General features: G+C 41.6%; 1 protein-coding gene across 2 annotated transcripts in view; it reads left to right on the forward strand.

Annotated features, from left to right (window-relative positions):
- Positions 1-16,517, forward strand: part of Abcc9 (ATP binding cassette subfamily C member 9) — a 107,510-nt gene that overhangs the window by 15,126 nt on the left and 75,867 nt on the right. For both annotated transcript variants that reach the window (XM_055605663.1, XM_055605664.1), the window contains exons 6-14: positions 2,121-2,287; positions 3,614-3,856; positions 6,505-6,699; positions 8,841-8,993; positions 9,666-9,821; positions 11,010-11,144; positions 14,323-14,485; positions 15,309-15,349; positions 16,276-16,418. In XM_055605663.1, the coding sequence (XP_055461638.1) occupies positions 2,121-2,287; positions 3,614-3,856; positions 6,505-6,699; positions 8,841-8,993; positions 9,666-9,821; positions 11,010-11,144; positions 14,323-14,485; positions 15,309-15,349; positions 16,276-16,418 (1,396 nt within the window). The remainder of the gene's footprint in view (positions 1-2,120; positions 2,288-3,613; positions 3,857-6,504; positions 6,700-8,840; positions 8,994-9,665; positions 9,822-11,009; positions 11,145-14,322; positions 14,486-15,308; positions 15,350-16,275; positions 16,419-16,517) is intronic.

The raw sequence follows: 16,517 nt of genomic DNA on the forward strand, positions 1-16,517 counted from the left end.
CTAGGAACTGACCCTGGGTCCCCTGGAAGAGCAGCTAGTGCTTTTAACTGCTGAGCCATCTTTCCAGCTAATTCTTGACCTTTTTCCTCCTGTGTTTGAGACAGTGTCCCACTATGTAGTCGAGGTTGACCCCAAACTTCTGATATTGTTGTCAGAGTCTCCCAAGTTCTGGGATTGCGGGCATGTACCACCATGCCTGCTTTATTTCTAAAACTTAATTTCACTGTGATCTGAATACAATCAAACGCTGTGTGATTTCTGTTGTTTTGTTTCCTTCCTTCCTCAGGTCAATGTGTGTATGGTTCACATGTGTGTATGCATGTTCATATGTGTGGGCACATGTGTGTATAGGTGCAGATGCACACATGTGCACACACACGTGGTTGGCTCACCAAGACCACTCAGCACTCACGTGGCTCTGGGAATCAGAACCCCAGGCCTCACACTGGCTGCTTGTGCAGTGACTGCCTTGACCACTGAGTCATACCTTATTCTCATTTTAATTTTGTTTTGCCTTGTTTCCTAATTACCAGCTCCACACTCAGTTAATGTGAACGTATAATCTGAAGGTGGTGAGTGGCTTTAGCAATGACAAATACTGAAGAATTTCACAAACATCAAATAGTATGAGATGCTTGATAGTGTCTAGATCTTCAAGTTTTCACTGGACCATTCATAATTCCATTGATAGAAAAGACCCTTTCTTCATTATTAGAAACATTTTCCTTCCATCTGATATTCCATCCCAGAGTTTACTTGGCTTGAAATCTTTTGCCATCACTTATTTTTAACTTGTGGATCTCATTAGACAGTGGATCATGGTCTGTTAATTTCCTCTGAATCTAACCCTATTTATATATCTTAAGCTGCATGCTGAGTTCTGATCCTGATGTTTCTGTGTCAGTGAGGAAGGGGAGAACACCTTTGCCCATTTGGCTCTACTGAGTGCTGCCCACATGGATTGTCTGGTGTGCTTTATTTAGATCCCATTCTTACCCTGTGTTCCCTCATAATGACCAGAGCACAGAATGGGTGGCATTCTTGTTCACAGAGGAGTAGGAATCTCTCTGCTTCTAACTCACATTCATGGCACCATACTGGCTGTGGTGGTGAGGAATGAAGGACCCCACCCTTCTCTGACAACTGGTCAAGGACCAGGCTACCCTTTAGAGTCATCACTCTTCTCTTGTCCTGCAGATGGCTGTGCGGTTTAAACCTACTTGTTTGAGGAGAACCAGTTATTCCTTGAAGGTTAACTGTAGAGCAGAAGCCCTGCTGCACAGCTGTGTAAATGCCATGATGATTCCATGCAAATAATGACCCCCACACACGGAGAACTACAGTGACTCTACCTAACACATAAATTACACAGAAACCAACTTGTTAATTCTCCATATAATTGAAGGTCTTAAGAAACACGGTAGGAGACAAAAGCTCTTCAGAGACCCTCAGAATCCCAGAAACTGAGATGAGAGATTATGCTTCTTTCTCCTTATAGCTTCCCACCTATTACAAATAATCAAAGTAGACCACCTCAATATTTCAAATGTATTTTCATACTTTCATGGATCAGAATAACTAACATGATCAAAGCGTTGATATGCTCCAAAGCAATTATGGATTCAGTGAACCTCCCATCACATCCTTAATGCCATTCTCCTCAGATCTGACTAAAAGACATCAAATAACTGAGCAAGTATTGAGGCAAAAAACGCAAGGTAGGGGAAATCACATGAGTTCCTAAAAGGTGCCACAAAGCTCTAGTAATTAAAACAGCATGGCATTGGTATCAACAGAGGCAGATCACTGGAAGGCCAGAAATAATGCTGTTTTCTTACAGCCAAATGACTACATAAGGCACAGAGACATACATTGGAAGAAAGACAGTCTCTTCAGCAGCTGGCGCTGAGGGAAACTGGATATCCACATGCAGGAGACTGAACCTTGACCCCTATTACTTATACCATATCACACTTTCAATTTAAAACCCAGGACACACACTTAAACATATATGTTGTTTCTTACCGAAGTTATTTGCAAATGAAATACTTAAAATAGTTTGTTGTTTTGATATAATGTTAGCGAAGCTTTGCATTTATTTCCCTTTTCTCTTTCTGCAGCTTTATTCCTGTATTGGGTAATGGCCTTTATTACAAAGACGATAAAGTTGGTCAAATACTGGCAGTTGGGATGGTGGGTGTCAGATCTGCGCTTCTGCATCACAGGAGTGATGGTCATCTTGAATGGGCTGCTGATGGCTGTGGAGATCAATGTCATCCGGGTCAGAGTGAGTACCAATTGCGTTTGTGTAAAGACTGCTACTCAAGACCTCAGCATTAGAGATTACAGCCAGACCACAGAGGAAGATAATGCAGCCAATCCCAATGAGACCTGATAGAGTAGGATCAGATGGAAGGGGAGGAGGACCTCCCCTATCAGTGGACTGGGGGAGGGGCATGGGTGGAGAAGGGGGAGGGAGGGTGGGATTGGGAGGGAAAGAGGGAGGGAGCTACAGGTGGGATACAAAGTGAATAAACTGTAATTAATAATAAAAAAGATTACAGCCAGTTGGGAAAAGTGGCATTTGATAAGGGTGGGGTGGGGTGGGAATATGTAGTCTGTATGTGTAAACATAAAATTAAAATATCCACTAAGTTGCAGGTCGTTTGTCTTAGTTATTTCTCTGTTGCTTTGATAAAACACTGTGACCAAAACAGCTTATAGGAGAAAGGGTTTATTAGGGTTAATTACAGTTTCAGAGAGTTAGAGCCCATGACCATCAGGGTGGGTTTACCAAAGTATGAATCTTGAAGTTGATCATTGTAGGGAAGATAATTTTATCTACTGTGCTCATTTCCCTGATGAAGCTTTTATAGTAGCAACTTTAGGTGCATGTCTAAAATACAGGAATTAGGACTATAATGAAGACATGAAACCTATGCTTTTGGTTCTTTAGTACTCTCTGTTTTTAATGCTGTCAGCTCCAGTGTGAGCTACTACTATCACTAACAGGTTTTTCAGTATTCATTTTCTATTAAATAACATTATGAATAGATACACGCTACAAGACTTGGGGAGGGGCATGCATGCAAAAAGGGGAGGGAGGGTGGGATCGGGAGGGGAGGAGGGAGGGGCTTATGGGGGGATACAAAATGAATAAAGTGTAAGTAATAAAAAAAAGAATAAATAGTAATGACAAATAATAAAAAAAAGAAAGTCTTAGTCCAAAAAAAAAAAAGAAAGAAAGTGGACAACAGACAGTTAATATCATCCAAACCACATCATTCAATGATGATGTTAAAATCTCAATGATATAAAAATCTTCATTTATTTAGCTCTGTCATGGGATAAAGACAAATTCTTTTAAAGGTCTAATTAAATTTTCAGGATTGTCTCCAAGGGATTTCAATGTGGAATTCTGGCAACCAGCTGGTTAATCTAAGAAAAACAAGGGAGCAAAGGGTATTTTGGAATGCAATGGAAAGGACCATAAATTAAAACATGAGTTTTTGGCTGCCTTAAATGAAAACATAGAAAGAGTTGTAGTTTTGTTTTTAATTTGTGGAGAGAGGAGTAGGCTAATGGTCACATTGTGGAATTCCTCCTACCGCAGAGATACGTTTTCTTCATGAATCCTCAGAAAGTGAAGCCTCCGGAAGACCTCCAGGATCTGGGTGTGAGATTCCTCCAGCCGTTTGTGAATTTACTGTCCAAAGCAACTTACTGGTGGATGAACACGCTCATCATATCTGCTCACAGGAAGCCTATTGATCTGAAGGCAATTGGGAAGTTGCCGATAGCCATGCGGGCAGTGACAAATTATGTTTGCCTGAAAGATGCCTACGAGGAGCAAAAGGTAATGGTGTTTGTCTTCAACATTTGTAACTGCAGAGGACAGCCTTGCTAAATACGAAAGTACAGAGGCCAAATTATTTCTGTGGCCAAGGGAAAGTAGATTGTCTGTCTCATCCAGTAGTTTGGTGTCATGTTAATTAAACCACTGAATAAAAGAAAAGGGGCTAATGAAATAAAGAGATGTCATGTTTGTTGTCCCTAATCACATAAGGAAGGACTTCGAGGGCTCTGGTTTGTTTTTTTCTTTCTGGGACATGTGCTAACGTACAGCTCAGGGCCTGGAGAGAGGGCTCGGTGGTTAAAAGTACCGGCTGCTCTTGCAGAGGTCCTGGGTTTGATTCTCAGCACCCACAGGGTGGCCCACAGGCATCTGTCGCTCCATTCCCAGGAGGTTCCCTGCCTTCTGGCTTTGGAAGGCACTGCCCAAACATAGCACACATACATGCAGAAGCAGAACACCCGTGTGCAAAAAAAACCATAGTAAGCCGAGCCATCCCGTGTAGCCAACTTGTTATCATAGACTATTATTAACAGCGCATACATTTTAATTCTTCTCAAGCATCTTGTGAATAACTTTTCTAAGTAACCGTACTTAGCATATGTTCATTAATAACTACTTCAAAGAAATCTCACATTAGTTATCAAAGAACATTGGGTTCTATACTCACTTAGACACTATAGAAATTAAAGGAGTGCCAACTCCTATTTCATATGTTATCATAAATGTCTTTAAAAGTTGGCTGCTTCTAGAACTTTTGTGTATTAATAATTACTTTAAAATGTTAAAAATGAGTCTTTGGATATTTCATTTTTTATTCATAATTTTTTATTGTTTATTATAATAATAATAAGTTACTAATAAGTTACATTTTATCCCAGCTGAATCCATGGATATTTCATTTTTAAAATACCTTTGCTTTGTTCTTTCACAAGTTCATACATGTTATAATGTATCTCGATCCCCTTTACCCCATTCACTCCTCAATCCCACCTTTGGATATTTGAAATTTGTCCTGTTACCATTCCAAATGGTCCTGGTTGTGATATAGAGTTCTAGATGCATTTTTGTTACTCACAATGATGGAATTGAGTCATGCATACTGAATGGGTCAAAGAGTGCTTTGGCAACTCTCAGTGAAAATCAACTAAGTGTTTATGGTAAATGTTGAAAATGACCTTGTGTATAAGAATCTTGAGTTTTGAAACTGCTCTTGCAGGAAAAGGTTGTTACAAATGTGACTGAGTCATTTTCCTGGTTTCCTTGAGGGAAGTATTACATAAAAATCTTTAAACTTCTCTGACAAAGTAAAGATTTAAAATATACAAAATACAGACTAAACTTACCTCAGGTTTCCGGAGCGCTTTCAACAAACAGCTGGAATTTACGATGCTCATGTCATGTGAGTGAACCCAAGAAAATGAGGAAATAGTTGACTCTAACAGGCAACTGAGTATGAATGATGAATTCTGATCCATTGCGAGTGTCTGTGTGTGTGTGTGGGGGGCTTTGTGTGTGTGTGTGTGTGTAGGCGCATGTGTTTGCATGCTTGTGGACCACACGTGATAGCCACAGGTTGCCTTAGGAGATATCCACCTGTTTTTGAGGCCGGATCTCTCAGTGGGACATAGGATACCCTGTGAGAAATTCTGGCCGGCCAGTAAGCCCCAAAGATGTCTCCCAGTGTCAAGAATCCTAGTCACCACGGCTGGCTTTTTTCCTGTGGTTTCTGAGGATTGAACTTAGGTCCTCATGCTTGCGTGGCAAGTAGTTTACCAAGTAAACCAACCCTCCAGCCTTCTACTCCATTAGGCTGGCTTCTTTGCTGTCATAGATGTTCAGGCCTTACAGTCTTTACAAACAATGGCTGATAAGTGAATCAATGGCTGACTTAATATGCATCCATTGATTTTTCCTTTTTCAAACACAAGCCTCCAACAACTTAAAAATGAACTGTCTGCTCTTGTATGAAGCTGAGAAAATGTGGAAGATACATCTTGTGTGATAATTATTTTAGCTTACAGTAGTGTGATTGGGAACCTCTTATAAATGTGAAATGTCCAAACATATGAGCCTATGAGGCCATTGTCAAATTGCTATGATGTGTATGTGTGTGGACATGGGCATGCCATGGCTCATCTGTGACTATCAAAGGACAACCTGTAGGAGAGGGTTCTCTCTTTCTACCGCGTGGACCCTGGGGATTTTTCTCAGGTCATCATGCTTGGTGGCAAGCACCTTTACTTGCTGAGCCATCTTGCCTGTCCTAGTCACAGGGCTTTTGAAAGGAAACATATGATTAGAACCTCATAACACCACACTTTGTCTCTCATCATCTTATTTTCCATATAATTTTCTTTGGTTATAGTTATGAGTGATACACATTTTCCACGATGAAGAGAAGTAGGTCTGTCCCATGACAACTAATAACAGAGACAGAACTAGCTTATAGCTGTATCTGTTTCATTGTGATGGGTCCAGCAGCTACCATGTGCATAAAATGCAAAGATGCAGAATTTCCCATGTTGCATTGAAGTCTTCACAATTAAGGTTGGGTCTTTCATGTACCTTTGGGACTTCAGAGTTCACGTCACAGCTGCCGAGGTCAGCTTCTGTTCCTGGGTTTTACTCCAGTCTATTGCTTGTTTCAGAAAAAGGTCGCTGAGCATCCGAATCGGACCCCGTCCATATGGCTCGCCATGTACAGAGCGTTTGGGAGGCCCATCCTGCTGAGCAGCACGTTCCGGTACTTGGCTGACTTGCTGGGGTTTGCTGGTCCTCTCTGTATCTCTGGAATAGTCCAGCGTGTGAACGACACCCAGAATGGGCTGAATAGCACGACAGGCGTAAGTCTTTGGTTTGATCACTTAGTTTGTATTTGTATTAGTTACCTCCGCATTGCCACGAAGACACCATTTGACCAAGGAAACTTACAGAAAAAAAGGGTTTGTTGGAGCATTGCATTTCCTAAGGTGAGTCCATGACCATCATGGTGGGAGCATGGCAGCAGGCAGGCAGGGGTGGCGTTGGAACGGTACCTGAGAGCTCACGTCTTGATTCACAAACACGAGGCAGAGAAAAAGCTAAGTTGGATGGCGTGGGCTCCTGAAACCGGAAAGCCTGCTCTCTGTAACACACTCCTCCAACAAGGCCACACCTCCTAATCCTTTCTCAGCAGTGCCACCAACTGAGGTCAAGAACTCAAACAAATGGGCAACATTCTTACTCAAATTGCTACGGTGTGGACGTGTGTGGACGTGAGAATGGCACAGCTAACATGTGGAGAGCAGAGGTCAAATCGTGGGAGCGGAGTAGGTTCTCTTTCTACTACGTGGATCCTGGGGATTGTCTCGTGGATTCTGGGTCATTGGCTTGGTGGCAAGCACCTTTGCTCTCCGAGCCATCTTGCATGCCCTGCTCACAGTACTTTTGAAAGAAAGCACACTATTGGAAGATTACACTGTAATTGTCACTTTTTATTAATGCAGTAGTGTGAGAAATTATCCAGGCTTACTTATGGAAAAATTTAATGCTTTTTAAGTAAAACCAATAATTTTCCTATAGGAGAAGTCTCACACATACACACACGCGAGCGCGCGCGCGCACACACACACACATACACACACACACACACACACACACACACACATACACATTCAGTGAAGCCATCTGTCTAACAAAAATCTTCCTATGATTTGAAGTTTATAAATGTTTTATAAACACCTTTTGTGTGAGAGGAACTTTGTGCAAAATTTAATTGTTGATTATTTTACTTAACTTTTATAGTAATCTTTAAAAGAGGATGACAGGGTAATAAGTCACTGCTTAAGAGGCCTATGTCAGTAACATGGGCAGTGCAGTTTTCAATAAGACACATTTCTCTTTTCTGTTTTATCGCATGCGTGTGTATGCATGAATATTTTCAGGTGTGTGTGCATGTGTGTGTTTAAGGTTGTCACTGGCTGTGTTCTTCAATCATTCCTCTGCCTTAATGCTTTTTGAGACAGATTTCTTTCTGAGTTTGCAGTAAAATTTGGCTAAACTGGATGGCGACTGAGCCCCAGAGATCCTTCTGTCTCCACCTTCTGCCACCCAAGCATAAGGAAGCAAGTTTCCATCTTCAGTAACTGTGTAAAAGAGCCAGGCATAGCAGTCTGCACCTGAGCTAAGTTAGAACAACCATTCTGAAGCCACAAACATTTTCTTAGGGGCGTACACTTCACCACCAATTACATTTGTATTCATGTGTCTACCACAAGAGAGGAACAGGAGGAGGAGGAAGAATGAGGAGGAGGAGGAGGAAGAATGAAGAGGAGGAGGAAGAATGAGGAGGAGGAGGAGGAAGAAGGAGGAGGAGGAGGAAGAGGAAGAATGAGGAGGAGGAGGAGGAAGAAGGAGGAGGAGGAGGAAACTATGACAGAGTTAAAACTATAAAAACTGTTCGCTTTATATACTCTTCACAACACTAAAATTTAGTAATAAAGAATGAAAACTGTCTCTGTCATTCCTGTGTGCGTCACTGACTGTCACCACATGCTACTGTTGTACACAAAGCTGAACCAATGTTTTATATCCCTGTGGACTCAGTCATTTTCCTAAAACAATTTTTCACAAATCATATTTTTATCGCTCTCTGGAAGCGATACAGGGATGAAATAAATAAACAGCATGTTCTAAAAATTGTTTCATTAATATGGATTAAGATGGATAGAAACTGGAAGAAGTTATCCCTGACTAACTGCCAGGGTGGGTTACGGCTTTCATCCCAGCGCTGGGGAAGTGGAGACAGGAAGGGCCCTGGGGCTCACCTGCCAGACAGTCTAGCTGAACTGGTGAGCTCCAGGCCAATGAGAGACCCCATCTCAAGGGAAACACATGTCTGCATTGTAAGAACATTGAGTTTCAAATTGAAAATCTTGTAAATACAAACTATATATAGATGGAAAAACTGGTTTTAATTTGTTTCCGTTTTCCCTTTTGGGATAAGGTTTCAGAGAAACTCTCGTCGAAGGAATTTCTGGAAAATGCCTATGTGCTGGCTGTCCTGCTTTTCCTGGCCCTTATCCTGCAAAGGACATTTTTGCAGGCTTCCTACTATGTGACCATAGAGACAGGCATCGACCTCCGTGGCGCTCTGCTGGTATGTAGAACATGAGAACCTCTGCATCTTGAGAATGTCATGCACTGTGTGTTGGTAAGAATGCTACCCACTCAGAGAACCCCCATCCTGCTGTGTTCACTCGAATATTACAACAGTAAGTTTCTAGGGTGTGCTTTTAAAAAATTATCATATAAAATAAAATATTTTTGTGTTTCATATACACATTTTATAATACTGTGTTCTCTCTGTCTCTGTCTGTCTGTCTGTCTCATCTTCTTCCTCCCCTGCAAATAATCCTCTCTCCTTCTGTTTTGGGGGTCACATATATTCAATCACCTTTCTTTTAACTCCCACCTTTTGATTCCCCCTGCTTTTCATAGCCCCTTTTTGGCTTTCAGGTCTGAAGCTTCTACTTAATGAGAGAAACACAGATTAATGTGTAGAAGACTTTCAAAATAATATATTAAGAAATATATTTTAAAAATCTTGCATGTACTGTCCCTATGACTTTTTATTTTTTAGCATAATGCTCAAACTTAAGTGTGTTTTGATTAGAATTCTAGAAAACACGATTGCATATTTAAGATCATGATTAATTTAAGAAAGTAGAAAACTTGTAAATTAAAAAAATAATAATTACCTTTTCAAAGGAAGTATATTGGTGTTGCAAGTTCACAGCTTGGCATTCATCTTCCCCCTTTTTCCTTACAGGCTATGATATACAATAAGATCCTTCGGCTCTCTACCTCTAACCTATCCATGGGGGAGATGACCCTGGGACAGATCAACAACTTAGTTGCTATAGAAACCAATCAGCTCATGTGGTTCTTGTTCCTGTGTCCCAATCTGTGGGCCATGCCTGTTCAGGTAGATCAGTAGACGTAAGATGCTTGTTAGCAAGGGAAATGATACAAGCAGAGCTCAGATGCTTGACTCAACGAAGGGTATGCTGTCTGAATGTTCTAGTGTCCTTAGGCCTGTTTTTTTTTTTTTTTCAGACACTAAGGAATGTTAGAAAGTTCAAAATCAGGACGTGGGATTATAGCTCCAATGCCCATGGTGCCCCTTGCGTGCACTGTAGTTGAAGCCCTCAAAGTGTTACTTCTTTAACTGTGCAGTGGGAATAGTACACATATTTTCTTGGCATAGGTTTGGGCTCTTTCACTCTGACAAACTCCCACAGCATTTCTGATCTATAGCGGTCCCTTCAAACTGGCGCATAGCTTCAACTGCCATCGGATTGCAAAATATCAGGCATTATAAGATGGTTGGAACACGACAAGCTGCAGTGCTGTTGTCCGCAGCACTTACATATCTTTATATAAGATACATATGCTTTATGGTTTATAAAGTAGAATTTCACGTGTTTTTTTTTGTTTTTTTTTTGTTTTTTTTTTTTTTTTTTTAAGATGTGGTTTTCGTCCCACTGTGTAAAAATGGCCAAAGAAACACTTTCAGTTATTTTTTCTGATTTGCCATGTTGGGTATTTTTCATTTTCTCAACTTTTAAAATTTTTATATTGAAACTTTCACTGCATATTAAATTTATTAAAAGTGCATAAATAATGAAAATGCACATTCTTAAAAATATTGCTTATAGTTTGTTTTTAGTGAAAGTTCAAATTCATAAAATACAAGTGTTTGAGCCTCAGCAGCCCTTCCATGCTCACATGAAATGCTGTCATTTCCACATCTTTGAAAAGTTAGTACAATCCAAGAGACCCTAGAACGTTAAGTTTATGGTGGGTGACAGCCTCTCCAACCATTTAAAGACCTTTTTCTTAAGTCTAGAGCTGCATTTTAAGGCCAGCGACACCAGGAGTCCGTTCTGTGGCTTCATGCAGTAGGCGGGCCTGACACCAGTTGTACAGACCAACATACTAGAACACATTCCCAGCACTTGCTGCCCCAAAGCAATCAGCAAAACCCAACTGTCACAGCTGAGTTGAGCCCAAATAAACTTAGAATGAAAATTAAGACTGTCCATCGCACTACAGCATCTGCCCCCACCGCGGCTCCTGCGGCCTGCTGACGCTCCTGTCCTGTGTCCCCTAGATCATAATGGGGGTGATCCTGCTGTACAACTTGCTTGGATCGAGTGCGCTGGTCGGTGCTGCGGTCATTGTACTCCTTGCACCAATTCAGTACTTCATTGCCACGAAGCTGGCAGAGGCTCAGAAGAGCACTCTGGTAAGTCACATCCCTGAAACCTTTATTAGGGAACTGATCAACACGGGGGGGTTTTATAGTGTAAGAGGTCAGTCCACCTCAATCTGGATAAACCCAAAATCATTGTGTTTCCTTCCTTCCTTCCTTCCTTCCTTCCTTCCTTCCTTCCTTCCTTCCTTCCTTCCTTCCTTTTCTTCCTTTCTCTTTCTTTCCCTTCCTTCCTTCCTTCCTTCCTTCCTTCCTTCCTTCCTTCCTACCTTCCTTCCTTCCTTCCTTCCTTTTCCTTCCTTCCTTCCTTCTTTCCTTCCTTCCTTCCTTTTCTTCCTTTCTCTTTCTTTCCCTCCCTCCCTTCCTTCCTTCCTTCCTTCCTTCCTTTCTTTCTTTCTTTCTTTCTTTCTTTCTTTCTTTCTTTCTTTCTTTCTTTCTTTCTTTCTTTCTTTCTTCTTCTCCCCCCATCTCTGAGTCAGGGTCTCAAAACTTTAAGCCTGGGTGTCCTGAAATTTGCTTTGTAGTCCAGGCTGGCCCGAATTGCCTGCCTCTGCCTCCTGAGTTCTGGGATTACAGTGATACCTTTCTGGCTTTATTTATATTCTTGGGTAGTGAATGTGTACTTTTATTACTGCAAAAAAAAAATCTTTAAATTTGTGCCTATTTATTCTACATAGTGAATTTCATTCAAGTGTTTAGTGTATGTTGAATATATTCTATCTTTATCATCCATATCTCTTCCTTTCTCTCCCATTAAAGCCATTTGTTTCTCTATACAGTTTCACATCTACTTTCATGTCATATACACATGGGTGAATTTATGTATCTATGCAAAATCTAGGACTCACGGATGAGAGAAAACATGGTATTTGCTATTGTGAATCTGTTCTAATTTACTTAATATGATGATCATTCTGCAAAAAACATAATTTTGTTCTGCTTCATGATGGAATAAAATCCACTGTGAGAGTCCACACACCGTCCTCACCCATTCCCCTGTTGGTGGACCTCTTGCTTGGTTGCAAGGCTCAGCCACTGTGACTGGTGCTTTCTTGGTATTGATGTGCAAGTGTCTCTGTGAGGGTTCACTTGGATCCATTTGGCTAAGTATGTAGAGGTGGTGTAGCTGGGTCATCTGGTTGACATAGCTTCAGTCTTTCTGAAGAATTTCCACACTGACTTCAATAGTGGCTGTGCAAGAACAACTCATAAAGGTTAAATGGAAGCTAGAGACTTGTCTGTCTCACACTATGAGAACCACAGGTGGTTAGGCTTTAGGCCTTTTCCTCCCTTTGTTTTGTTTTTCTTTGTTTTGAGACAGGGTCTCACTGTGTAGCTCCAGCTAACTTGAAATTCACTATATAGACCAGGCTAGCTTTGAACTCACAGAGATTCGCCTGTCTCTGCCTCTCCAGGGCTGAGATTAGGGGTGTGCACCACCACATCTGGCACGTTATTTTAAAAGAAAAAGAAACTTGTCAAAAATTATTCTTAAGTATTAGCTGTCAGTTACAATGAGGAAGAAATGAATCAAGCAGGAGTCACAGGTCAGGTCTGACACATCTAAAGTTAAATTCCCTCCAACAGTGTGCTCTGCTGTTTAAAACCTATGGGTGACAGCGAAACCTATTGAGTGCATTCATGGTCATGTCAGCAAGGAAGGGACAGACAGTCCAATTATTGACCCTTTCTGGCTTTTAGTTTACCACAAAATCTTCTTACTTGAGCAAGCATTGGCTTCTTGAAAAGAACATTTTGCAAATAGTAAAATTGTTTTTAAGATTTCTTTTATTTTTGCAAATAGTAAAATTGTTGACAGCATGTTTAGAAATAAAGCTTGATTAAATGTGGCGAGGCGGCGTGTGAGTTAGACATCCCATGTAGGGTGCTCCCACCCACAGCATTGCCTCTTGAACTGGCATTTCTGCTGTGACAAGGAAGTTGTATGTTACTCAAGTGACAAGCAGTTGATTTTTTTCTCCTCACTTGTTTGTCTGTGGCTCAGGTGAGGTGACGCCTTGTGTCTGTCTGTCCTCACTGTGCTCTGAGTCACCTCCCCTTTACTGTAGTGTTCAAATGCAGAAAGACATTGAGGGCAACATCAATGGAGACAGGGCACCCTCACACAGGTGTCTTCCATTTCGCTGCTCGTGAGCAATCAGTCGATAGGCATTCAAGGCCACACAGAGACAAAAGTGATGAGCAAAATGGCTGAAGAGCCGCCTTGCTGTCCTCTGTCTGCCTTTCAGCCACCCTGCTGTCCATTTCCACGGTAGTGGGGCCTCCTGCACCCGACTGGCTGCTCTGGTACACTGCTGAGTAGCGGAAGCAGCTAAACAAATGATTAAACTGGGAACTTTAAACCCACCACAATCCCCTCTGAAGTCACTCTCATTTTCAGCCTTAAACAAGAACGTACAAAGAAGTACACAGAAACATGCTGAAAGTAGGCTCACTTGCTGGCCTCTGAGGAAAAGTGAGACCTCATCTCACACAGACCCTCACAGTATCAAACAAGAAGCAAAGCACAGTCCTTCAACTCACACTTGTTCTTCTGTGGTGGTGTCAAGGGGAGACTGAAATAAAAAGGGGCCATCACAAACATCGTATGTCACACTCAGACTTACCTGACCTGCAGCTGTTACTCAAGGAAATAATGTGAAGCTGAAAAACTCACTTTTATATAAACAAAAAACAAACAAACAAAAAAACTCAGTAGAAATAGCATATGTGTTTCTAGATGGACCTCCTTCGTCACTTCTTCATCTTTAAAGCCGAGGAGAGTTCTTGCTTTGGCAACACAACATAGCGAAGTGGGGATGATTCCGAGAATATGTGTATAGACCCTGGGTATGGAGAAGACACAAACTGAAGAAGCATCCCGTATTTCCTGAGCATGTATGTGTGCGCGTGTGTGTCCTCTGGTGTGCATGTGTGAAAATGTGAACACGTATACGTGTGTATGCGTGCACTTGTGCAGGCGTATGTCCAATGCACCTGTGAGTGTGTGTATGTTTATGCGCCTGCACATGTATGTGTGTACTGTATCTGTGTGTATGGATGTGCATGTATTTGTGTACTTATTTTATCATGCCATGCATGGCAGAGCTGTTCAGAGCCAAGGCCTCTGGGGGCCTGAGCATCGCCGGGCCCTTCGGTGTTAGAGCAATTGGCTAACCCCTGCGCTACAATTTCGTGCTTTGTCTATTAGGACTATTCCACCGAGAGGCTGAAGAAGACAAATGAGATCTTGAAAGGCATCAAGCTCCTTAAGCTCTATGCCTGGGAACACATTTTCTGCAAAAGCGTGGAAGAGACTAGGATGAAGGAGCTCTCCAGCCTCAAGGCCTTTGCGCTCTACACGTCGCTGTCCAGTGAGTCACAGTCATCACTCTGGTGACCAGGGCGCATGGTGTGAAGTTTGGCTTATGAGCGATGAAATGCTCTAGCCCTCAGAGGAAGCCCGCTGCTGTCTGTACAGGGAGCTGCATATAACCCACATATAACACACATACATACATTCGGGCACACACATACACATAAATTAAAAATGAATCAACCAGCCTTTAAAACAGAACAACAAGAAAACAAAAATCAAAAGGAAAAGCATACTATCCTAAACCCCTCTCGGATTTTAGCCTAAAATTCTGAGTTGCCCTGTGTTGGCTCTGTATTTGTGGTTTAGGGAGGGGTGAAGATATGAAATTATTTATTAACTGAAAGGTCTAAAAGTTAAAGCTGATAACCCCTGTTGGATTCTAAACATGAACTAATGTCAACCTCTTCATTTTTCATCTGCATAATAACCAAATTTTCATAACTTAAATTAGTTCAGTAGACCAAAGAAAGTATAACCTGCAAATGCTCTCAAAAATGCACATTTTATGCATTCTAATAATTTGCATTATCAAAGGATTACTTTATCTGAATTCTGTTTCTTGGAACATTTAATAAGAAAAAATTCATAATTCTTTAATAAAGAAAAGTGCTTTCCGGCTAAAATGTGTATGTGGGGGCTTCTATAAGTGCAGGCAAGGAGAGACACCTGGGGAATATTCGCAGATCCAGGCAGAGCACCACCGATGCTGTTGGCCCTTCTGGTCTACAGGAGGCTCAAAGGAAGAGTGGATGATTCGGTTGCATGGGGGAAACGGTTTTGCATTTCTGTGAAATAACACATTTGATTTCTTCCCGCAGTCTTCATGAATGCAGCGATTCCCATCGCAGCTGTCCTTGCAGTAAGACACTTTTTCTTGCTTTTACAGATAGAAGCAGATCAGTTCACGAATGACTTCCGACCGTGTGTGGGTGGCTGTGGCTGCTACTTCTCACGCCACTTCTTTGTAGTTTCCAATGCAATGATTCTAGTCCAGGCTTGCCCAGCCCAGACTCCGTAGATAGTTTGGATTGGACAGTTCCTGGCAGGAAGGAGATATCCTCAGTGTCAGCATAAACAGTGGTGTCCCTGACTTCTGCCTTCCTAGATATCAGTTCCTCTCCTAGGCACAACAATAGAATCTGTTCCAAAATGTGGGCAAATGCTTCTTCTGGGATTATAACTAACAGCAGTTGGGAAGTATCCATTTTGATCGTGGTGACCTGTTTCTCATACATTCTTATAACAAAATAGTTCATATTAGCAACCAGAAAGCGTTAAATGATTCTATTTCTCACTAACATACCAAACACAGCTACATAGTTTTTACAAATGTGAGTAGGTTTTGATTGGACTACAGTGTGGGAGTGTTAATACAGATGCACAGCAGAGACTCAGAAACTTAGACTCTCTTTGCTTAAAATAGTGAAGCTGGGGTGCTTGGGAAGTATCTGGCTGGGCGTGGGGGGCTCTGAGTTCTCTGTGCAGTTTATTCCTCCCTACACAGTAATTTGAGAGAAGTCACTTTCCTAGTTTATAGATAATAAACTGTCTTGTCTGTCTCTTGAGTCTACTGCTCAGATTGTGTGAAAACCATCATGCCTTTACTAATGGCTACTATTGTTTTAGTGTTTAGTATTTGTTATGAGTTTGGGGTAAGGTAATTCCTTTTCATGGTTTCAGTGACATTTCATCACAGCAGGATATAGTAGGACTGTCAAGTTGAATGTCAGCATGTGTGTCACTTTCTCTAGAACTTTCTAAATAAACTTCTTTTTGTACATGCAGACATTTGTGACACATGCATATGCCAGTGGAAACAACCTGAAACCAGCTGAGGCCTTTGCCTCTCTGTCTCTCTTCCACATCCTCGTCACGCCGCTCTTCCTGCTGTCCACAGTGGTAAGATTTGCAGTCAAAGCCATCATCAGGTATGCACTGAGCTATCCTGGCTTCTTTGCTTATTGGTGGTACGAACCTCTGCTGGTAAATTTGCAAAAGCACAAAAAGGAACTGTCAAGAGGGTGTCC

Source organism: Psammomys obesus, unplaced genomic scaffold, assembly GCF_907164565.1.
Source record: "Psammomys obesus unplaced genomic scaffold, mPsaObe1.curated_primary_1811, whole genome shotgun sequence".
Lineage (NCBI taxonomy): Eukaryota > Metazoa > Chordata > Mammalia > Rodentia > Muridae > Psammomys > Psammomys obesus.